The sequence below is a fragment of the Streptopelia decaocto genome (assembly GCF_964273445.1).
Source record: "Streptopelia decaocto genome assembly, chromosome: 3".
NCBI lineage: Eukaryota > Metazoa > Chordata > Aves > Columbiformes > Columbidae > Streptopelia > Streptopelia decaocto.
In genome coordinates this window covers 43,684,223-43,710,310 of record NC_138656.1, presented here as the reverse complement: position 1 = coordinate 43,710,310, position 26,088 = coordinate 43,684,223, and the positions used below count along the sequence as shown (strand labels likewise).

The 26,088-nt window shown below is 35.6% G+C and overlaps 1 protein-coding gene across 3 annotated transcripts in view; it reads right to left on the bottom strand.

Moving 5' to 3' along the window:
- Positions 1-674: 674 nt before the first annotated feature.
- SIPA1L2 (signal induced proliferation associated 1 like 2) overlaps positions 675-26,088 on the bottom strand; it is a 139,005-nt gene continuing 113,591 nt past the window's right edge. For 2 of the 3 annotated variants that reach the window (XM_082049602.1, XM_082049603.1), the window contains 7 exons: positions 23,674-23,898; positions 20,948-21,101; positions 18,006-18,225; positions 11,000-11,131; positions 4,544-4,667; positions 2,775-2,856; positions 675-1,908 (listed from right to left, as the gene is read on the bottom strand). In XM_082049602.1, the coding sequence (XP_081905728.1) occupies positions 1,762-1,908; positions 2,775-2,856; positions 4,544-4,667; positions 11,000-11,131; positions 18,006-18,225; positions 20,948-21,101; positions 23,674-23,898 (1,084 nt within the window). In that variant the 3' untranslated portion in view covers positions 675-1,761. The remainder of the gene's footprint in view (positions 1,909-2,774; positions 2,857-4,543; positions 4,668-10,999; positions 11,132-18,005; positions 18,226-20,947; positions 21,102-23,673; positions 23,899-26,088) is intronic. The other variant, XM_082049604.1, reaches the window with a different exon arrangement.

The window sequence follows — 26,088 nt, the reverse complement described above, 5'->3', positions numbered from 1 at the left end:
TGTATAACCTTTCCTAAGAGCAGTCACTCAGAGCAATTGTTATAGCAGAGGCAGACATTTGTTCAACTTACAAAACATTTCTTAGCCAACGTGCACTAACAATGGACACAGACTTTTACTTGTATCAGTTGAATATATTTTTTAACTATTCAACAATTTTCTGTAGGTTTGGCTGAATGCATTCCAGCTGCTGAAAGGAAACCAGGATACAACCACGATCAGGAACTATTTTTTTTTTCTCTCTCAAAAGGATAACTCAAATGTGCTCATTAGCTTCATTTCATTTTGCGAAACTGTGCTTTTATGGCATAGACTTTAAGCTCAATACTACAGACAAAACATCTCACGTATGCTAAAATTGCAATCAAATCCTCAGTTGCAGATGCAGTTGCAGATCCTTCCTTCCTTCCTTCGGTCACTAATCAATGTCTGTTCACTGCTAAACCAGCTTTTGTTCCTTGACCCCTGAAGCTACCTCCTCAGTTACAGGACAAGACACACCAAAGAAATTAATTCTGATAATGTTGACAACCCCTCCTTGGTAACAAGGGCTCATGAGAGCTCTCGGGGGTTGGACTGTCTCTGGATTGAGAACCTAGAGAGGGGCCGAACAGAAACCTGCACTATTACTGATGGCGGTGGTTACAGATAATACAAGATAAAATAATTCAGGTTTAGATTTTTAACATTTATTAAAAAAGCAGGATGTATGTTCATTTCAAATTAAACAGTTAAAAATGTTAAAGCATACAAACAAATCAATTGTGTACTAGCAGCATCCAATTGTTAGAATTTTCTAGAACTCCTCAGTACAGTCTTGGCAAGCTAAAAATATTACAACTTGCAACCAACTGACCTCACCATAGTGCAGATAAAACAAACTTTATAAAAACAACAATTTAAGGTTAAATAAGCTTAAATAAAGGTGTTAAATACAAGACACTTGATCAAAGCTTCTGTACAAAGATAAACAAATTTGGCATTGTACAATCGATTGGCTGGCTCACACCATACATGATTTCGATAGGTAAGCAGTATAACTGTTTAGCTGAACATTAACTATACAAAAGTAACTGAAGTTGGGAGTGGGCTAACCCCAGTGAGCCATTTACAAGGCATGTGTATTTTTAGAAAACCAGAACACTGTTTATATTCAGGCACCATTTTGTTCCTGCAAATAAATAATCTCTAAGGTATCTGCATCCAAACTAGTGTTAAACACATCAGTGCTAACATTTTATAAACACAGCTTTGTGACTATTCACTATACCTCCATTCTTATTGCTATGACAATGTGGACTGTGGAAATAAAACTACTGTACATACAAAAAAATAGAGCACCTTTTAAACATTAAAGTATACGTCTGGTTATTCTTTTTATCTTACAATACTGAAGCCCAAGCTAATGTAAATTGCTTTAACGTCTTCACCAGCACACCTGAAACGCAGGAACTAAAACCCCAAATATTCCTCTTCAGGCAAGCCCCAGCCAGAGCATCTTCTAAAAATGTCTAAAATGACACTAAGGATTTTTTACATTCATCTGCACACAAACAAATATCTGCTATTCTCTGCTTTCTTCATATGAATTTAAAGACAGATTACCACAGTCGTCTCTCCTTTTCAAATGAATAAAGCTGGATAGAGAATGTAGCAGAAACACCTAAAATGGATTGTGAACACAGTGAAGTTATTACCCCGCTAACTCAAAAAATACAGCTGTTACATTGTTCAAATAAGTATTTGCCAAAGCCCCAGTCATTAGGACTTCTTGTCGATCGTATTGAAAAACCATTCTGTAAATTTCCTCAGTTGAGCAGCTGCTGTTTGAGACTCCTCCTGAAGCCTCATGTTATCTTGTCTCAGATGCTGTACCTCTGCCTGGAGAACTGCCTTGTCCTGTTTTTCCTGGTTAACAAACATATGAATCGAGTTAAGTGAGTAGTCGTGATGACAGCATTCATTTTTGTTGTTAATACTTCTGTGCAAGTCATACAGCTATATTTTCTTGAGCTCCCTAATCCATTCTGACAACCGTTAACTGTCAGCTAATTCCCCAAATACGCTCCAACTACCTTGTTCATTCTGAAAAAATATGGCCAGCATAAGAGAAAACTAGATGCTACTTCAATAAAGAAATTACAGGACTCCACAAAAAAAACATTCCAGCACTAAAAGGATAAGCAGCTTTTAGCTATTACAAATCATACATGAGAGCTCAACTGAATTGATTTCAAACATATGTTAAGGAAGAAAAGTATAGAATTTCAAAATTTTCCCTTACATGAATATTTTCTTACCAAAAGCAGACCCATTTCTACCAGTCCTGGCATTGTCTCCAGTTCAGAAATTAGATAGCAGATAAGACACAAAGCAACTCATTGTCAGATGATCAAGACACCACAGGGCAACAAGGATGATAAATCTGGAGTGTTAACTTCTTAGCAATAGTGCCCATGTCCATATCCCTATCCTTCTTAAATCTAGGGTACCATGAATGGAGATCAAGTGCCTCATCCTTTGTGGGGTGTGACTGTATGTAGGACTGTATTCTGGAGTAAAGACCCATAAACTAGTTAGTCTTGGGGCAGCTTGTTCACATAACTATTCCCACAGGACCTTCTCCACCTCAGCATTCTGATCAACCACTAGGCTCTACCATTCATTAATTACACTGTTTGAACCGATGTGCTTTTTTCAAGCCCTTGATGAACTCTGCATGGAAATATAACTATTAAAACTGGAGAGTAATAACATCACTAATGACCCCTTACCTTTCTCAGGTCGGTTTGTAGTTGCCGGAGGATGACTTCCAGCTGGTTTACTTTCCCAGTCAGAGTACTTGGAACATGTTCCCTGTAAAGTAAACCACTAATTTCACTCCCTGTTAGTAAAAAACCATTTCTCTCCCAGCTTTTACAGAGTAACACTTTCAATGACAGTAAAGGAAACAAATCAGTTTAGGCATAGTTAGGAAAACACAGACAAAACCAGCATCAGCAAAAGACTGTTACAGGAACGAAGACCCATAAACTGTATTATTTGAAATATGACACTGTCTCTCACGTAAATCAGTCAGAAATTATAATGATTAAAGAGGAATGTTTTACAATTATTTTAACATAACCTCACAGTGCAAGTTGAACTTGCTGCTAAATGGTGTGCCCAGCACATTGTTAGCAAGCTGCTTTCTGATAAGGAATGTACTAATGTGAAGCAAGCTGCAGCAGCAATTAATGTAAACCAAAAGAGCTGTTAAGAGTTCTTTTGTGTGGTCTGCAATTGTGTCATTTCCAGTAAAGGAAAAACCTATGGCTTTATGGAGACAAATATTTTGTTTAAAGGTCAAAACGTATGAAATATTGCCAGAGGTTAATCAAATGCATGACCGAAGGAAAATACTGAGAACAGTTTCTGTTTCCTGTATGACAATGAGCACTGTGGGAGACAGTTTCTTTTATGTTATAGATGAAATTCACCACATGACTCATTTTGTCTAGAGAAGAGAAGCTGAAGAGAGAATCTTTATACAAAGCTGAATCAGCTGCTTCATGCGAGTGCACCAATCTGACAGATTTGCCAGTGCTAAAAGTAGAAAATCTTTAACGTTCTTTCGCAATCCTTCCTTACTGAACACTAGGCTGGGGAAAGATACGGACTTTGTACTTAATACAATCAAAGCACTTTACCATGTAAGTAAGTTAATTTGTGTATAATTGGTTCAAATTAAAATGTGATAGTCTAACAAGCAAGGAGACTTCCCTTCATTTCCTGTTCTTCCATTTCTGCAGCTGAAAAGCAAAACTAATCAAAGATGTGTTTTTCTTTTAAAGTGTGCTAGTGGACAGCTTATTGTGCTGAATATCTGTGTTTTTAACAAGAACACTCCTCACAGCAGGGAAGGTGGGGGCGGGGGGGGGGGGGGAGGACAGAATAATCCGTCCCAGAGGACTGGGAAGAATTTGAAAAATTGGGCAGTTTCACATAAAAGTTTCCTGCAGTCCTCAGTTACAGGTTCTCTTGATAAATTTGCCTATGTATAAATGAAAAATTATGGATTTGTAAGTAGTAAATAGGTGCAAAAGATAGGCAGGAACACCTGTTCCAAGGTCAGACATGTTTGCTTCAGCTAAGGTTGCTGCATGCTACAGAACTGAACTCCTGTTAACAATTGTATTCAAATGAAAATAGAAATAAGCATAACACAAATCATTATTATTGTATAGGAGGAATACAGTGAAAATATTGATTAGCTGAAACTCTGCACCTAACCATACTGGACATTAGAGGCCTACTCTAGTGAGAGAGTTTTATCTGGCTATACTACAAATTTTCTAGATAGAACTGCTCAGAGGTTGACTCCAAGAAACAACATTTTTCAAAATTAAAGACAAGATGTAATTAGTCAAGGCAACAGTTCTGCCATCGGATATGCATACAGGCAATGTGACATGCAACACTGAGAAAATCAGGTGGTTTTTTTTGTTTGTTATATATATCTCTATCTATATCTATATATATACATGCTTTAATTCTGACATACCCAGCAGCTTCAAGGAAATCTTTTCCATCTGTGGGACTCTCATCCAAAGGTAACTCTTGTGTTCCTTCCAAGCCCTCAGCTTGCTGCATATCATTCAGGGTGCAAAAAGATGCTACTCTCTGATCTGCAAAAAAGTAACATAAGGATATGTTTAAAGCTGGACATATATACAAAATGAAAGGCTATATTATAGCCACTGTCCTGGTTCAGTTAGAGAAATCAATGTAGGTTTCTACACCAGAGCTTTGAAGATAATCAGCAGATGTAAAGCAAATTCCAACCAGTTGGCCTCCCCACATCTGCATCCAAAGGCAACCTCAAAGCAATGTTTTGTATCTATCAGCAGAGCACAATAGATTTGTTTGGACCAGTTAATGCTGATATGAACAGTAAATTGGTCTTGATGAAATCCGCAGAAAACCAGTTGAGAATTCAGGGTCACCACCAGTGACAATAATAATTTAGCAAAAAGGTTTGCATTCTCCATGGACTTAAAGCCATCAGATTCCTCAGAAATTTGCACTGTTTATTTTTGTACTATTTTACTGTCTCAAGCATTTGCAGAACCTACTGGTAATCTGCATACTTGAAAACCAATAAATTCACACTATTTTTACCAATTGAGCTTTTCTTATACGTTACCAAGGCACGCTATTATCTACACAATGGATTCCACTAGAACATAATCTAACAAGCACAGATGTAATTACCTATGGATATACAGTGTGGTTGCCAAAATAAATCACTCACCACATAATAGAAGTATGCCATGCAGATCATCATTGCACAGAACAGGAGTAAAAATGATGCATTCATCATGATTTAATTTGTCATCTTAAATAATAATAAAAAAAAATCCATATTCTGTGGAGATTGATTTAACTTATTTCTGTCAAACAAAATCTACCTGTAGGCTTGTATAAATTCTGGCAACAACATGCCTGCCTTGCCCTCTCTCCCCTCGCTCTGCCGCCCCGCAGGCCCAAAGCTTGCATCATCATGCAAACGTGCAAACATAGGAAATATTAAAGAAAGTTTACAAAAGGCAAAAGTCATCAATCCCAGACCATCACCTAGAAACGGCGTGTGAGGACAGAACGGCTCAAATTCTTCATCTGAGTCAAAACCTGGAATAAGATTTAGAATGTTCCTATAAACAAGAGAGCCCCATCTCCACTGGAGCAGCTGTGGCCCTCAGGTACAGCCCACACAGTGGAACACTCCCCGTCCAACTCACGTGGGCTCTCACTCAGCCTTGCAGCCCCGTTTTTGCACAACACTGAAATTACAGCGAAGCATGAGGTGTCGTGCCTCGTGTTTCTAATTGTAACATCCAGTATTGTGACACAGCATGACAACTTGGCATGATACAGGAGAAGACAACCCTCCATACTCTAAGAGCCTGAGGAGCGAATACAATTTCAACTAGAAAGGAAATTTTGGTTTAAAAGTTCTACCAAACAAAACTAGGAAATCACAAAAAGGCTCTTTAAAGAGATTGTTTTGAATGAATAGTTTTAGGGAATAGCAACGATTCACAATTCATTTTATCACACAATGAAGAAAAGTTGCATGCCTTTTTTTTTTTGTTCAGTTTGAAAGACCACAGTTCATTTCCTTTGCTTTTATCCTTATTCCTGACTAGTGATGGATCTCAGCAAAAATGAACATGACTTTTGCATTTGTGCCAATAGTAAGGCAAGAATATAATTTTAAACATATAACCGCAGCATCATTTACAGATTTTAAACATATTAAGTTGAATAGATTTATTCAGTACAGATAAACTAAAACTAGTTTCCCAACTGAAACACAGAATGCAGGCCAGAAACAAGATTGTGTAAATAGTCTGAAGTACATCTCTAATTACTGATTCCACCTTTATACTATTTACATTTTCATTACCACTTGATAGAAGAAATCAATGCCAGCAACAAATGTTTTGTTGTTGCTATTTTTTCTATGGCAAACAACATGTGATATGTGACATTGCGTCTCAGAGGTAATTCTACTGTAATTAAAATACAATAAAAAAAAAGTCTGCATTTTTCTCCCTTTGCTGAGTAAGCTTAATTAAAGACAGTGGCTGCTTGTTTGGTTTATTTTGCCAGGTGAGGAAACATTTCGTCATTGTGCTCTCTGCAGCAGCATTTGAAAGCATCTCCTTCTTGATGGATAAAAGCAGGTGGAAAAACAGCTACATACGGCTCTTAATGAAATCATGTGACGCCATTTTTAAACACAATATTTTAAAATACTGTCATATTATTTCAACACACCAACAAAAATATAAAAACATGAGCTCTTGCAATCAAGCATAATGCGTGGATTAGTTTTTTCTTCCTTCTGTAATCCCTTATGAATTTCAGCTCCACATAATTTTAAAATAATATTAACATAGTAGGAAATTAATCATAAAACCTTTTCTATTTTCCTAGCATAACTGGAAATTATTTTTCCAATATTCACATCTTTATAAAATATGAAGTAATATTTTTGCATTCATGAGGTAAGGAATAAAACTACTACATGGCTGCTAATAACCACAAGTCTTCGATCACATAACTTAGTAAGCAAACTCCTGCATTCCTCTTCAAAGAGCAGTTCCTTAATTTTCAAAAGCCAACAAATCTCTGTAGTAACTAGTACATCAAGAAGATCCTGGACTAGCAAAATATTTTGGCTTTGAATGCTTTTCAAATACTTTTAAAGATATATTTTTATTTTCAGTAACTGTATCAAATCTCACTGCTCTCCCTATAAGTATTTATGCTTAGCAATATTGATTATTTAAATCAGAACTGTTTTTAAACCTGAGCTGTGGTGAAAGTTGAACTTGTTCTTTAAAGAGCAAAATCTTCCTACTGATTTTTGGTTTATTTGTTCTTAACAGAATTGGCTTGACTCTGTATTTAAGAAAATTAAATCAAAGGTACCTTTACCAACAGTTCATTTTTCAAAAGGAAAATGAAGTGTATTTATGACTGTTATGCAGTAGACATAAATTCTGCTTCCTCCAAGCTACAGGGACACTTTCTATTCAATTCAAGTGACATGTGCATATAAAACAGAAGAAAAGAGATCTAAATCTCAGAGCTCTTATTTTTACCTCGGACATCCTTGCTAAACCCCACATAGGACCCATGCATAGAAAAATACTTGCAAAAATGTATTTATGTCTATATCAAAAGTTTAAGGAACAGTTGGCTTAGCAAGACCAAAGATTAGACAAAATTCATGTCTCACGTTAAAGGAGCAGAATTGTGTGGTTGTAACCACTAAGAATTTGAATCTGGATTTCTATTGTTCCAGCCCACTAACAGAGACCAGAAAAAACTCCAGGCAATTTTGATATATTGGAGAGCAGAAAAGGCTAAAATGAGTATAGTGCATGAAGCTGCTCTCTCATTATTAAGGCAAACTCTACCCACAAACATATACTGACGTATGCACTGAAGCAAAAAGAGTTACACATGCATGCACTAGAAATGACCAAATGTTAACTAAATATTTTCATTTTTTTTTCTTTTTCTAACAGTTTAACATATTAATTTTGTTAAAATAATTATCTCTCATGCTGAATGCTTCACTTTTTTCTCATTATGTTATTTGTAGCATTATGCACATTAAGATATAAAGAATATTAAAATAATATTAATTGCAGTAGCACAGATGTTTCTGCAAAGATAAATTGGCATTAAGGAACACTGCATGCTGATTGGCACTAGTAGATGTTCACAAAAATAACCTGGAAAAAACACAGGAGTTGAAACTACCTATTTTAATGAACTAAATCAGAGACAGAGGGACTGTACTTAGGTTGTTAATTCCCACAGTATGATTTACCAAATACTGAGCAGCTTTTTTAAAGCATAATAAGCCTAGTTTAAAGTAGTACAAACAGTACAAAGAGCTAATAATAATAATCCATATTTATGTTTGCACCAATTATCTTCTATAATGACAGTAAAAGATACGGACACCTAGAAAGGCTGCCCCTTTTGTTCCCCAAAACATCGAAAAAATATTACTGATGGCTAATTCCGGATAAGACACACGTTGAAAGCCAGTCCTTCTTCCCTAACTTGGAGATCTACTGAAAGGACAACACAAAAAGAGAACTAAAAAATACATTCTCTCCTTCTTCCTTATTCTTTTCTGAGATTTCTTTGTTCTCCTTTTTCTAATTTGGCTTTCCAATTTATTCTATAAAACCCCATGTCTTTATCTTTATTCAGTCCAACACGTAGCTTGCTTTCTTTTTGCTTCTTGTCCTTTTTCACCTCAGCTGCACTCCCTAAAGCCCTACCTCTTTTGCTGTACAGTCCCATCCAATTCTATCTGTTCTTTATTGTCTGCTTCAGGGATGGATACAAAAATACTACAACAATGTACTTCTAGCACGTCAATTGCTTCGTGACTACTCTCCAGAATAAAATAAGAGAACTGGAAGTAGCTTATCCACATATGACAGAAAAGGAAGAACACCCCTTGCTACTGACTGCCTGTGTGCTAAAGATGATCTCTGGATTGGTATCAGAGTTAAAACTATGTTCTGCAAAGGAAGGCAGTGGGAAGAACTAAAATAACGTTGCACTGTGCTCCAGCTCATGGACACTGACCCTCACCAGACACAGCTCCAGCAAAACCCCTCACTGATGTAGCTTCTGAAGCCTGTGGACTTAACCCCATTGCACTGTGAAGTCCTCTCTCAGGAATAACAGAGGATTTTCAGGCAAAGTTTGAACATTCAGCTTCCTACAAAACTTCTTGCCAAGCAAAAGCAATGAAAATTAAATCTTCACAAAGTGAAAAGCATTATCATCATACTTTCAATTAAAAAAAAAAAAAAAAGTAATTACTTACTCCACCCTCATGGACCACAGTTTAAAAATTGCTGTTCTACATAGACCAAGGCTTCAGTTGGATAAAAGCAAATACTAATTAACAAATAACTAGCCAACTGTTCATTTGAGGGTGGGAAGGAAGCTAAATATGAGACCACTGTTCTTGTTACATCCATGTGTAAACTCTGAGTACAGATCATACTAGCAAAAGTCTTGCTACTATATTTAATTTTTAATCCAACTAATGCCAACATTATAAGCACTTTAAAAGGCTATATTTAACATTAATGGAGATACAACTGCATTTTAAGACAGACAGATGAAGGCCTGTGAGGCCTACATTATGGGTGCTGAACTGATCAAAATATATAAGGTGTCAACATACAATCTAGAGACATCACCAGGGAAAAACCTTGACCTTGAAATCAGATTGGTAACTCTGATTAAACTGATATTAAGAAAAGACCTTGTAGAAATTAAAAAATTGAACTAAGTCTTGTATCAGGGTTCTAGAACAGAATACAACACAGAAATATCAGGCTGGCAAAGCCAAACTAGAGAAAAATCTAACATTAATTTCTGAAGTCAGTATTAAACAAGTCCTATCCATTTTGTGATCTTTTTCACTGAAGATTTGGGGCGGGGCACATTGTTTGTTTTGGGGTTTTAACACCACCATTTAAATTAGTAGATAGTTCTGAAGAGGTTTTGATCAAATTGAAATATAATCACTTCATACTTAGGGAAGGAATTAGGTACCAGAAAACTGATTCCCACAGTTGCTTTTAGTTAAAAAAAAACCCAGAAGAACATCTCGTCATTAACTTCACAACCAGTTCTCCTCATAAAGTTAAGAGCCGTATCTTGTACAGTGAAGACGGTGGCAATGATACAGATACCTCTGACTTTCCACACATTGACTAATGAGAGTAATGTCAGTTAAGAAATGTTGGAAATTTTAGGACAGCATCGTGACCTAACCAAAGCAGCCCTCAGAAACAACAAAACAGAAATATTCAACTACATATATTGATACAGACACTCAAACCAACATCCAACTTTCTGTGTTTATATATTGTGTGGGTTTAGCTATCAGAGAGGCCAATAAGGTCTTATAATTTAATAATGCAAATCTGGTTTATATCCCACACCTCAAGTTCTGCTACTGGAAAATATAGTGTGCATTTTTGCTGTTTTTCAAGGGCTTATTATGAAAACTGAGAGGGACTGCAACATCATTTGGACTACACATACAAGTTTATAAACACACAACAATGAACCCAGGGAAGTACTACTCCCAGTTTCATTTTAAACATCTAACATAAATTATTTGAATCTGTCTTTCAAAGTATCTGATTTTTCCAATTGATTGCAGAAAGAAGTTAGGCCCCTAAATGGATGAATTGCACCTAAGATACTGAAAGTATCATGAATATCCCAAATTTTCAGTGACAAAGTTCCACACTGAGAAGTGATACTGCCAAAAGAACTAAAGGGCTATGGAAACAAACACTGGATTTTTGTAATTAAAAATATGGTTATACAATAGATATTTAGAAAAAAATGTTTGTGTACTGAACATTGATCTTTATTCAAATTTTCCTGTTACCTTCAAACGCTCGTGCAGCATCTACCAGGTGGGACCAGTCTAGCCCTGTGGCAGTGTCTGGCAGGGGCATCAGGCCAGGATCATTGAATTTGGCTTTATCAGATAAGGACCCATCTGAGAACCAGAATTCATCTAAACAATAAACACAATAATTAGTCTTCCTATAACAATGATGTACAATTAATTTTGAAGCTATTATAACGAACTGTAAAAATATATATAAGCAAAGGGTGCTTATCATTTCTCTTGTTTCTGTCTTTTCCTGTTCAATACTCAAAATGGGTGGAACAATTTTTAAAACTTTGGTAGAATAAGATGGGAAAAGTTTCTCAAGATTTTTTTTGTGTCACTTTGCACATGATATGCTCTTCGCATTTTTATGTGAATGCTGAGTAGACAGCACGCATTCTTTAAGCATACCGTATTAAGCCTGAGCACTGAGCAGAAAAGTTGCTAGATACACAAAGTTATATTCTTAAGACGACTGTGAAACAGCATATGAGCTATTTACATGCAGAGTTTTATTCTGAAACTTGAATATTTCAGTTCCAGAAGCAATTTTAAAATATACCACTTGCATTTCTTTCAATGCATTTGTATTCGAGCCTACATCCAAAACTCACTTTCACATTGAAAACAATACCCTATGAGTTTAATACTGTAGTTGTATATCCGAAGACATAAGACTCACGTGCCAATCTCTAAGCTCCACAGTGAGCTGTAGCACATTACATGCTGTAGATAGACTGTATGTTAATTGAAATATATACACTAAAAGTTAGTTCAAGCACATCTTTGAGTTATGCAGTCTTTTAGAAAGGTACCATGAACATACATCTTAGTAGAGGAGATGCTAATTTTCATAATTATCTCAAATAGTTTTATATTTTCCTGATCAATCCATAGCAATCTTCACTCTGATCAATGTGAACACAGTAAAATTAATACTGTTGAACAGGCACACAGGGGTTCGTAAAACTGAACATAAATCAAATACATTATTTATAATCCCATTTTGTTTTAACCATAAAGTTAGTGATATAATATTGAACTTGTATTACAAAGTATAGTCAGGAAAAATTTTTTGCTTCAGATGTATCTACTTCTATTAAATAAAAAGGTCAAAATAGTAATTTTTCCTCAAATATTTCAGAAAGAAATTTCCATCTAGTTATCTCAGTGATCGAGACTATAACATTTATGAGGCATATATTTTTTTCAGGAAAACACTAAATGCAAAAAATCAATGAAGGAAAAAATGCACACATACAAGTGGAAGACACATTATAATTTAAGAAAATGGTGTGTTGTCACTGTCCTGATATCAATGAAAAAGACTAACCAAGTCCATTTGAATGAAATATTTCTCACCTAAAAATCCAAACCCAGTAACCTGTTACAGAGCATTCTACTGCACAGATCGATGATTAGAGCATATAATATTATTTGCAGAAAGCTTGTGTTGTTTTTTTTTTTTTTTTTTAAAAAAAAAAAGGGAACAGGAGAGTGAAGGAAGTCTGCAATCCTGTCAGAAGTTGGGAATTCTGCAAATCAAAAGCAGTGCAGAAGAAGTAAAAATCCTGTTTACCGTGGAATTTATCTTGTTCTACAACTTACATGAAAGATACAATACTGTTATATTATAACTGGAAGTGGTGTGATTGATAAAACTCTGTAGAAACATCTCTCAATACTCACTCTTACTGTGCAAAAGTGGATGTTATATGAAATGGAAAATGTTATATACAAATATATTCTACTCATACATCTAGTACTAAGATTTTATTTTCAGTTTCTTATAAACATACGTAAAATCTCACCTAAGGTTACCTTGCGGTAAAAATACATTCAAAGCTTAACATCAGAGCAGTCTCTGAACTTTTGTATATGACCTGGGAATTATAAGAACTTCATTTATGCAAGTACAAATGTTTTCTACATCGCTGTTGTGGAAAATAGACAGAATGCCTATTTGAAAGGCTGGCAAGCAAGCTTTTGGTTCTAGACCAGCAGGCAGGCCCCAAGGGACAGCCCTTGCTTTTGTGTGATCAGCCTATGGGGGCTGATTGTGAAACCTGTCAGGAAGATGCCTGTTCCCAGTGCAATTCTGCTGGCTTTCCAAATTAAAGTGTAGGAGTGATACATTCACCAGCAGTCATCCTTCATTATGCATTGTCTTTGTGAGAACTTCAGTTCACCTTAGGGTGGATCCTATTTGGTCCTGGCATAAGCCCTGACAGACCAACGTGACTGCAGAAAGCCTGCCAGAGCAGAGATTTGAATATTGATAGCTCTGAAAATGCAAGTGCTAATGCTGACGGCTGAAATTATAAGTGGAGTAACTGAAAAAGCACGAGTATGTCACCACAGAATAATTTTCAAGTTACAAATTATGTGTTCTTGTACAATGGGGCTGGGGGGGAATAGGAAAAATAAATTTTAAAAGAAAGAGAGCTCTAATGATACAGGTCTCTTTGTGCTTTTGAATTTCAGAGAATATTGTTTGTATTTCAGGAATGCTCTGGGTGAGATGTATTATTTCTAGCCTCCCATATTTGCATTTCCTCCCTGCTCATCTTACCGCACTGTTACCTCCAGTGTTTCTCTGTATGACTGCTGCGTTAGCACCTGCAGGCTGCCTGTGGTCGTCCTTTTTGATTGTGCAAAGGTGGTAAGTTATGCTTGAGCACACCCATCTCTGTGTGTCCAGGAGAATATGCCTAATCTTGTAGGACACTATGTTCATTGCCCACAAGGTTGGTTTTGAAGCATTGTTTCCTCTGAGGAAACAATGAGTTATCGTTCAGTTTTAAAGGTTATTTTGTTTGCTGTACTCCTTTTGGCACAAAATCATTGATCTTCTGGTTTCTGTTCCTTTCAGTTATGTCACTCTCTTCCTACACCTAGGAATTTATTTTTATTATTGATACATACAAGTATAAAGCATTTTGAAGAGTCCTTATTTTCACCAAAATTATATGGTTAGTTCCATTTCCAACAGAGCTCCTCAAATTGACTGTCATCAATCCCACATACTTCTGTATTCAAAGAGTAACTAGTAACACAGAAAGAAGAAGGATTCACCTGATTTAACCTTTTCTACTTCCAAGACAAGTATCCTGCTTCAATTTTAACTGCTACTTTTATGTAGAGACTGCAGATCATGCAAAAATATCTGGTAAGTACTCCTCACTCACTGTGTTCAAACTAGACATGCCATTTAACAAGCAGATTTTCTCAAAAGATGGTGCAGCTGAAGGAACATACCAAGTCATATGCAGACATAAAGCTCAGTATCTGCTTTCTGTTGTTCTTTCCTGCAATCAGCAATTCTCTCTCTATGGTCCTCTTAAAAAAAGCAGCTTCTGCCTGCCAAACCCTTCCCTTCTTCAGTATTACCTCGGGTTGCCCAAAGTCTCCCTTCAAAGATGCCAGCCTGCTAGGAGACTTTCTCATGGACATACGCTCACAGCACTGTTACACTAGTGGACATGTGCTCCCAATAACTTTTGTTATTGAAGGTAGACTCATGTTCTGGTGTGGTGGATTATTCATTGTATGAGAGTCTGTAACAGACAACACATATACTCCTTTGTTTGTGTGAATTATTTAATCAACAGTCTTTGATTACTAAAAAACTGATATCCGAATTGTGCATGTTGTACACCACCAATACACAGTGATGCTCTTCCATTTTAATACTGCTTATGAATGAGGTTAGTTTTGGACTGAAGCTAACAGTGGTAATAAGCCAGTTTTAAGACAGGCTTTCATCTAATAAGATCACTGCAGATACATCCGCTGCACTTCTGACAGCCTTTCCCCTATGGCATACATAATCTGAGAACTTTCAAAATTTGTTAGTTTATAATTGCAAAACATTCCCTTCCTCACAATCCTCTTCACTACAAGTATCCTGCACCTTTCTCCTTTCCTCACAGCACAGTAATGTCATGTCAGTATATCACTTAGGGCATTTTTCTTTCTCCTTTTTTTGTGTGTTTGGTAACAGGAGTGGACCACGGTGCCTGCAATGTCAGTCAGACTGCCTCCACATGTCACTCTGAGTTTCAGACTCGTGCTGGTACACTAGTTCTGTATCAGCGGTTCTCATTGTTTTCATTCTTTCCCTGCAAGACGAGGATAGATTTGTACCTGCAGCCATGTACAGCATGCTAGAATCACTCACCGTGAACAGTACTGTCTCAGGGAATCTTTAACGTCCCTAAGGTAAAATTCCAGATTTCTCAGCTGCACAAGTTCTACTTTCTGGTTTAAGTTAAAAATAAGATAAAAATAAAGTAAATCCTTCTACGTTTGTGTACTATGCACAATGAATAGCACTCAACTGTCAGAGTCTGCAATTCAGGCTTTACTGAAAGCAACTCTCATTTTACTTCCCTAACTGATAAAATAATTAAAAAATCCTGTAGCTTCATTTTCTCATCTCCTTCCCACAGTCAACATTGCATACAGTTGAAGTTTCTGTTTCCATATTCCCATGGTTGTTTTGTCTAATAATTCTGATTTCCCAGTAAATTAAACCCTTCAGGTTGCCTACTATGCTTTGGTTTTGCTGCTAGCCTTGCTTATCTATTAATCACACTCTTTTCCTCGCTAGAGGGGTCTCACCAGAGTTGGTGGTGCCACAATATTTCATGTACCACACACTGGGTAATAGCATGCAGGAACATATCTTTCTAAATATGAATTCCAGCCAAAACCACACTATTACCACTGATTTCTGTAAACATTAACTAACTGTAAAATTAAAATGCTTTAAGGTCACAAATGTATGTATTTTACAGAAGAGACTATTATGACAGATAAGAATCCTGATATCTGAAACTACAACCTCAAGTTAAAATTAAAAATTAAAAAGAAACCTCTCACATCACCACTGTTACAGAATGTAAATACCTGCTACACACTGATTGCAAAAACCTTCCTAGCCAGAGCCAAATTTAGTTTCTTATATGGAGATACTGACTAACCTATTTCGAAAACAAAGGTGGGCAAGTCAAGATGTGTTTGTTTTCAGAGTGTAATTACAGATAACCAATTAAATCTTCTTTGAAACAGCCATCATAAAAGATCCTATATTGCTGGTATTAAAAGGCACTTTTATAATACAAAACCAGAAGCAGAAAATAGAAGTTGTATATGAAAACAGCATGAACTACTTAGGAAAGCAACAATTAGCTTCATTTTGACTGACATGATACCAGTTTTTTCCCAGGTATCTGTGTAAATAACTTTCTGTATCTAAAAAGCAGTAAGAATGGAAAATAAGGTGTTTAAGACAGAACTAATACATAAACCACTAAAATTTCACCACTGGAGGAGCAGTATACAGCTGGAGTGCACACCATTAATTGACTTGTGTCAATCTCCAGGAAAAAAGCACACTGAAGGTTTGATTCTATTGCACATCTACCTTTACAAGAAATGGCTCTAAAAACACAGGCCTAACATCGTAAAGGAAGAAAATACCATCAGGATGCCTGATTATATACACAGCTCCTTCACAGACTACAAATGAAACAAAATGGCTCTTCATTTTCTATCAGCAAAAGCAAAGGATCATTTCATATTAAATCTATGGTAAAGAGTTTCACTCTGCTAGAAGAATATTTTCCAAGTGGCAAAAGGCCCACCAAGCACGTATTCCCAGCCGAAGCAGGAATTTAGTGCGTGTTTGTGATACCAGTTTAATCGGTGGCTAGTGACTAAAACCCAGTCTCATAGCTGAGGCCATTATATCTAGAAAAGTGTTTTGTATAATACGTGTTTTGTATAATACGAAAGTTAGCAAGTGATTGCTAGTTCCCAAAGGACACAATGAACGACAGAGCCCTTTTTATTACTATTTATTTAAAATCACCTGTCTGCATTCTCTCTGGACATGTGCCTACAAAGTCCTTAATGCTTTTAGGAAATCCACCCACAGCTTCTTGGCTATGGACTTCAGAGTCCACAGGTGCTCTATTACATTTTCAAATTGTGGTCAGCTGTGATGCAATGTCAAAGTAGCTAATTAAAAGTGCTTTTTTTTAAATTCTGTCCCCTATAGGTCACAGCCTAAAATAATTAGCTTAAGAGATTGAGCATTTTTTAGAAAAAAAATAATTAACTCTGATAAAGATATAAATATGGATATGTAGCCTAAATATATATATACTGGGTATATCTGGCTGTGCAGATGTGGGCTGTGGAATATAAGCATATATATTTTTCACAATTTCCTTTTTTCTTTTTTTTTTTTTTTTTTTGTAATTTTCATAATTTTAATTCCGTTTCTTCCACAAAATTACTACAAACTTTATAGTTCATCACTCCATGTTGGAATTATTGCAAGGTAAGCATATAAAAGAGATCTCACTTATGAAGACCTTAGAAGTAAAGAGATAGCTTCATAAAATAGTTTTAATTTGGCACCGCAGACTACTCTTTTTCTGCCATTAAAAATTAAGCGTTATTTGCAAAGGTTTTACTAACATGTTAAAAAATATCAGTAAATTCAGTATTGAAATTGGAGATGAGGACAAGTATTTGCACATTTCCTTTTAAGATGTGACTAAAAGGATCATCTAAATATAAGCTGTCCCTTTTAGCTATTATTTTGAATGTACTTGTGAATATTTCAGTAATATGAGTGCACACAAAAAATTAACAAAAATATTAAAATAAGACAGGCCAGCTTGGCTTAATTACGTCACCACTGGCAAATAAAATTATAACAAGAAATATCTTCATACAAGTATTTGTTGCCTACCACTGGTCTCATGGAAATTTTTTGGGAAGTTGAGTCAGTGCTATCTCCAAACATGATAAATCTGAATTGATCGCTAAGGCAAGCACCGGCATGTACTGCTTCTACTGGGATATTCAAAACACTGACTTGACATTTCATAATTTCACCTTAAAAGTTAAACTGAACTTAATATTTGGTGATTTGTTTATTACAAATATTCCAAATTCAGCAATAACAGCAACAATCACTTACTTCTCAGATTTCCCATTCCAGGAGTCAGGCTCATTCTGGGAGGCAACGTGCTGTGATACGGGGGAGTAGTGCTGAATAAGATATCATTTGGAAGGGCCTGGTCTAGCATTGAACTTCGGGAGCTGGCATATGAAGATCCTCTCCGATTGCTACATATACTCTCATCAGATAGGGTACGGTAAAGTGTCCTCCGTGGAGAAAGGTTTCCATAAAATGAAAACTAAACATCAAAATATGAAGATATAAGAAGGTTAAAACTATTCATGTGATCACAGTCCATCATCAGTTCTTGAGAGTGTTTTTCTGGGTAGGTACTCTGGAATTGGTGAGCTAATAGAGATGATCAGAATTCCACCCTATCAGATCCACTGGGGCCTCAAAAGAGTTACTAAACTCTGTTTTCATACTTCCTCTTGATATTTTGGAATATATCACCATGAATTTATCAGTTTTATTAATTCTGAAATGATAAATGAAACCTCTATAGCCTTACGACAGCAATGTTCTCCAGAAATATATGTAAGGTTACCAACTCTGGCAACATTTATTCGAGACTATACAGAAAACTGTTTGATTTTAATTTGAAGTGACTATGCTTTAACATTAAACATTCTGAACTGATACATCATACAATATAATTCATAGGATAATAAAAGTGACTTGAGACACTGCATCTCCCCAGGTATCACAAAACAGGCTTAGGAAAGAGGATAACAGAGTTCAGTGAAAACTGTTTGTGCATTCCAAAAAGTTCCTTAAACCACAACCTGAATATCTACAGTAAAACAAGATGTTACTGTATTGCAAAACTGGGCCATTCCACTTCATAAGACATTCTTCAGCACAGCAAATCTAGTTGTTCTTCATATCTACAAATGTCAGTTATTGCCTTAATTATTTTAACTGGTTTGTCCTGCATAACACAATTTAATGTCCTATCCTGTTTTCATTGTATTTAATTATGAATTTTCCACTCCATATACAGAACATATGCTTAAGAGGAGTAGCTTTTTAAAACAGTGAATATAGCATAGAACTAAGGATATCTACATTGTTGTATTTCTGAAAAATTTGCCCACTGATGAATACTTCAACAAGGAATACGCAGAAACACTCAATCATGCCACAAGACAGAGTCTTTACAAAACACTTAAGACCACTTCACAGTGCTAGTTCAGGAAAGCATCTGTCTTGATGACAATACAGAACATACTAAGCTGTTAGAATGCTCAACTGTGTCCCAGAGAAAATCGAGGGAAATACCACATAGATTCTAGAGATTTGCCTGAAACAGATACAGGCCGTGGGAAAAAGTATCATGCAAAACTGTATTTTAACACAAATGTAAAATGATCACAGCAATAGACATACACAGCATCCTTGAATTAATGGATATGTGGTATCCTTTTATAAGCAGAGATTAAAAAATATCAAAAGACTCAGCCTAATAAGGGATGACATTGGGCAAAGGCCTTCACCCTCTGAATTGGAGGGTCTCTGATTCTCTTTCCTGCACTCAAGATTCCCAACAAGCATCCTGCCGCAATTCTGGGCTGCTACGCGAGTCTCCTCAACCTTATACTGCATCTTCTACCTATAAAGGTTGTTCACTAGCTATCTGAATATTATTGGAGCTTTACAGAGTTTCTTTTCAGGATGCATCAAAATTTAAACATTACCTGCAAAGCTCATTATTTCCTGATCTATGAAGAAAGTAAAACCAAACATGTGATTTGATTCTGTACAATCTTACATATTCAGAAAATGCCTTTCTGGTTTTGTTGTCAAAGACAACTGATTCACCTGTACCAAGATCCCTATCCTCTATGAAGGCATAATCAAAGACTGGACGCTGTCGAGTCCTATGGCTGGGGATCCCCTGCAAGTCAGGGGCTACGGTCTCTCTCACTTACTGAGCTTTGCTTTGGGTATCTTGGGTGGGGAAGGAGACAGCAGTAACTTATCTCACACATCCTCACTCCTTGTTGTGTCTCATTTAGATAGCCAGAAACATCGGTAGCTCTTGAAATCATCACAGAGAACTAATTATTGTATCAATCAGAAATCATAAAATCCTCTAGGACATTATTAATGAGAATTCAAATACATATCATACATACTTAACATACTGCATGTTAAAAAATGTATATGATCTGCATTTTAAATTCAACTCTGCACTTAGAGGGTTCCCATGTGTTACTTTTGTTCAGACATGATGATTATATTATTTAGTACATTATATCAACACAGTGGGTTAAAAGAGCATGGAGTTATATCAAAGAGTGACAATTATCTCAAGTAATTTAATTGCTTTGTGCTTTATTCCACATCAAGAACAAAATCCAGAATCATCTATACTTTGGGGAGCAGTAAATTTTAAGTTCTCTATCCACTTTTTGTGAACTTTAAAAAAATTACTATTGTCTTCATACTATTAAGATTAGATGTATGCTCTCTACTAGCACTGACAATTTTATGCCTTTTGAGCAGTTGCCACTGATACCTACACGAAACTGATTCAGAATTCAAATACAACCTTTGGTACTAAGTATCACAGGGTAGGAGAAAGCAGGCTACTTTTATTCATGTGACTTAATATCATATGAGGTGTATAAATTTAGGCATCCAACCTTGAAAATGTTACTTTTAATCTTTGAAATTATAATTAGGTTGCTCAACCTGCACCTGGCTCTGCTCAAGCTAAGCAAAAACATACTTAAACAAATACTGTGTTTCATACATAATCATCAAACTAGAGATAATTTTCATATTGTGGGAAATGATATTTTTGGAATTAAGGTCAGTACTTATAGCATCCCAATGGAATATACTTAGGTTATCCAAAATGATATTGCCTTCTCTATAACAATTTTGGGAATACCAGAAATTAATTTCTAAGGTAACTGCGTCTGAGATACACAGAGCCGAAGAAAACAGCTCACCTTTCTTCTCCCCTCCTCCATAGAGAGGCTGTCTGGCAGCATCAGCTTCAGAAAATCTTCTTTGGACAAGACTTGTTGGCTTTCAACAATGGCAGTCCTCACGGAAGTTTGGAGTGGACTTGATGCAGACACAGCATCAATATCATCATACACTCTGTTGAGACAATTGGTGTTTTTAGCAAGAGAAGCAACAGTGCTCTTGGATTTGAAAGACTGCATGCATTTTCTGTCACAAAGTACAAATTGTTAGCATTACCTTCTGACAAAGAGCACTCTTATTTAAAACACTTTTTTGATTGCTTTATATTTATGAAATTATTAAACCAATGAAAAGAAAATCAATTTTAGTAATTCTAAAGAACAATTTAAAAAAGCATAATGCTTGTTTTGTCTAGCTTGCCTCTTTTTTTACACTCTACTGTTAAAGCTGTATTTATATCAATATTTCCTATCTTCATCACAAAGTATTTTAACTTCTACTTCCTTAGCAAATAAGAAATACAATATTTTATATTGTGATATTGTATCCAGCTTCACAATCTGGTAAAATGACTATGGTCATCAATGGCAGCATTTGGAGTGCATTGGTAATCAATTGTGCCTTGTGCCAAGTATGTCTTATTATCAGTAATTTCATAAAGCACTTCAGACAAAAAAAAACAGCTGCCTTCCTTAATTATCAGCATATAAAAATGTATTTACAGTCAACAAAAGACTGTCAAACTGAATTATCTTTTAGCTTCCTTCCAGTGAGACAGGAGAGAGAGAATTTTAAGGGGTTTACTCTGGAAATGCAATTGAAGGAACTAGAGATTCCCAATCACACAGAACAGACATTTGAAGCCATTCCTTACTGCCAAGTGCAGCAGTGACTGATTACAGTGACTGTTTTCAGCAAAGACAAAACAAGCTTCACTACGGCAAGTGTAATTCTCAGTGAATTATATCCTATAGTGGCACAATATTCAGCAATTGACCTGATTTTCACCATCATTACTAATTAGAGATATAATTAACCTCAGAGAGATATTTCCTCTCTGTCATGAACAGAAAGCTTTCCTAGAAAGAAAGAGGCGAAGCAGTGCTGTGTGCCATGGAAAAATCTGAAAATATTTTCTGATATATGAAGCACTGCTATATTTAATTAATGTTTCTTAAATAGAACTAGCTCTTGAAGATGCTTTTCCAAATTGCTGTGGTTTCACTCTAAATACCATGATTCATTATGCAATTTTGTTTTAAGGCTTAGGCTTCCATTCAAAATAAAGATAAATCAGTTCAAAATGCAAAAACTTGTGGGAATCAATGAAATTACCACTTTAAGTGCAAATACTACTACCACTGAATGATTTAAGCAATTAAAACTTTGGGGCAGGGGGGCAGGGGGGATGTGGGATGAAATCTCCAGTACAAAGCCACGAAGAAATACAAATAACCAGGACATGAAAGTAGTAACATCTGCTACTTTTGAAAATTAGGAATTTAAGAGTTTAACTTCAGGATCATATTTCATAGCACATATATTCTAGCTTATATTTTTAAATATGAATCTTGCCATAAATGTGCACATATATGCAGTATGTAATATTAGATGCAAATGATGCATTCCCATGAAACAGAGTAATCCCCATTAAACATTTGAAAAATAAGGTACTGCATGTCATCTTGTCAATTTATCAAGATATATAGGGCTGAGTATGATTTATTGAGAGGTAGAACTGAATAGCTTATGCACAAAAAGAAAGCAGGGAGTTTATCTGAGAAGATGATTTTGAAGACAACATGAATTTAAAGGTTAGTTTTAAAAAGCAGATTCAAACATTACTTATTACTGCTGCAGCAGCATAATCCATGTGTATTTGAGATAGTGCGTCTTTTCCTTTGAGTGCAAGCCTTTTTCTCCTGCCTAAGATGACAATATTTCTCATGAGCTATTCCTATGTTAAGCTGTACATATAGCTGTTCATTAGAACCGCTCTGAATATTTTTGTCTAAATATCACTTGCTAGAAAAATACATTGTTTGATTGAAGGCTACACATTTTTGTAGAATCTCATGCAGAGAGCGTCAGATCTATCCATAATTAATCTTTTCTTTGGGGTCCTAACCACCACTATTTAGCTGTTTATTAAAAACGAAGTCAGAAAAATACAGCAAAGAACCAGTAAAATACCCCTAACTGGCAGTAACTTTTAAAAGTTATCTACCATAGATCACTGATATGTTTATGCACATCTCTCTCATCTGTAATGTATTTGCTGAGGCAACAAGGTAGTAATGTTTAATGCAGAAATGTCAGTAAAAGCTTTTTTCAACTAACTAGTTCTTGAAGATTTGTAGAAAAGGTCTTTAAAACTGTAATAAAATTGTACCTTCCTATTTGTTTCCTAGAGATTCAAAATGGAAATTCAGAATGTCTGACATAGCCATACTTTTTGCATACACACGCTTTCAGAAATTTCCATCAGCTTGCATTATTTGACACATGGGAAAAAGTTGCAGCTGGATAGAACAGAGAAGAAAAGAGTATCCTGTGTAGTTATTGTATTTCTTGTTTAGTTTTTGGGGTTTTTTTTGTTTGTTTGTTTGGGGTTTTTTTTTGGATGTACCTTTGATACACAATAGTAGAGAAAAAAACCCAAGTGTTTAAAAGTGAAATGGAATTTTTAATTTCTCATTTTTCTATTACCCTCTCCCCCCGCAACAAAGTTAAACAGAGTTCTTACTCATGGCATTCAGAAACTTCAGATTCTTCAGGTGTAGGACTTCCTTCTGATTTTTTCCATCCAATGACGTATTTACTCACTGCTCCTTGTCTGTGGTATGGTTTTGAAACTGAACCAGAAATCTGTGGACTAGTATTCTGTGACACTATATAGACTTTGGAGGTATCTAGGGAGCCACTTTTTTTAGAGCAATGTGTTGATGGGCTTCCTGAATGATGTGACCCACTGAAAAAGTAAAGGAAACACACAAAAGCAAAAATGAAATCTGCCATACAAAACCAAATCAGGAACGTTTCATCTGGTACAAAGCTATAATTCTTAATATTGAGTTTTTCTCATGATTGAAATAAAGGCAGCAATGTTAGTGCAGTAGTCTTCTACATACTAGCAGCATATACATTAAAGCTCTCTGAGAATATGATTGTGATGAGTTTCTAAATCAAGTAATGTATATAATTCAACTTGCTGAAATGTCAATGCAAAGTGATATGAAATAAAATACTAAGTTCAAGACATATGTAGAATTTGTGTGTGCAATTTAAGTAAATATGGACACACATTATTAACAGTGTAATTCCATTTACATCAAGAACTACATAGGGAATTACCCCAAATATCTCTAATTATTAAACTTCTGTGCCTTTTCACTTCATGTTAATTTTGCCAATTTAAGCCAGTTTAAACTGTGCTTTCCATTCTGTACCACTGAGAATTTAATATTAACAGAAATAAATTTCAGTTCAAATAAACCAGTCCTCTGGATAATTTTAATAGCCTCTTTTATTATGAATAATAGCACTAGTAAGGACTAATAAAACCTTTTACTGATGACTCTCAAAATGATTTAAAATGAACTAAAGCAAACATTTCCTTGAAGAATATTTTTTTTTTTTTCTCATCTTGCAGGTGAAGGAACTGCAGCATTCACAAACCAAATGCCTTGAACCTGAAGCAGCAGCTCCTAACTTTCATTGTGGGTTTACAAATACCAAACACTGTGCTATCTTTTAATCTAATCCCACGAGCAATGGATTAATTCACAGAGGACCAGAAGGTGTTGCTGAAAGTGTAACAGACATGTCTACTTTGCTGTCCATGCGGAGTCAAACACAAGCAACACGTGTGCATGGATGTAATGAGATCAAATTAAAATGCCCACTGTGGAAGAAAGTTGGATCACTAAGGCAATGGATTAATAATTTTGATCACAGCATGTGCATTTAAATTTTTTTTAAAAATTATTTTATCTCCTCTCCTCCCTCTTTCTCCCCCAAAAGTAGAAACAAGATTATGAGGTTTTGGGGGAAGAAAATAATGCAGGTCATGCTAAAAGCTTTCGGTTCTGCTTCCCATCCTTCCAAATATGCAAAGAAATGATGTAAAAATCTGGTGAAGAAAATAACTCAGTTATGAAAAGAAATCAAAAACTGAAGCAAACTTTGAAGCACAATGTAAAACACAGATCAATAGCAAGGACATTACATAGAGGATTTTAGACTCCTGTTTGTAACTACACTCAACTAAAATTTGGCATCCAACCTCATTCTGTAGTTTTAAATAACGAAATATTCAGTATGCAATTTTAGGATTCAAAGATGGCCTACATAAGAAACAAAGCAAAACCAAAGGCAACGAAGCTAAGCTGTTTCAGCTGTGTAACATGAAGGTACTTAACAATTCACGTGCATAATTAATAAACAATAGGAGAGATAAAACCATTAATAACAGAGCTGCGAGATAAAGTTGTGCATAGCTCCTTGGTCTTGTAGTTGGAGATACTGTTTCACACAACAAGTTTAATTCTGTAAATCTTACTCGGACACCATAGTATTAAATTTTTTCAGGGGCTTCTTTATCTGACAAAGTTAGATAAACAGGTCAGTATTTTTTCAACCAACCAACCAACCAACCAACCAACCAACCAACCAACCAACCAACATCTTTCCTGTGCACTGCACTTTATTCAGTAAATAGAATGCAATTTTAACAAAGAAATGGTGCATTTATAGATCATTGACTTCCCACCAGCCTGTGGGCTTGTCTCTTGAAGTTTTACACTGTTTAGCTGCTGCAGAACAAGTTTACTATTTAACGTTCATAAAATAATTGTGAATTAATGCCTCAAAATTGCGAGAATTTCATTGTTACAGATTATGAGGAAATACAAACTCTGCATCTGACCAGCTGGAAAAGAGATATAGGATACAGCAGTAGATATCACCCACTTATATGTTAACTCAACTTTCTTTGTCTATTTGAAGAAGTCTGTTGCAGCATCACAGCTATGAGATATTTTTTAATAACGTATGCCTGTGGGTCCTGTATAGGTGGTGCCAGCTTTTAAACCTAGCTCTAAAATTATTTATCACTCCAACATAATTTGATGGATATTTAAGCAAAGTTTAAATAAAACAG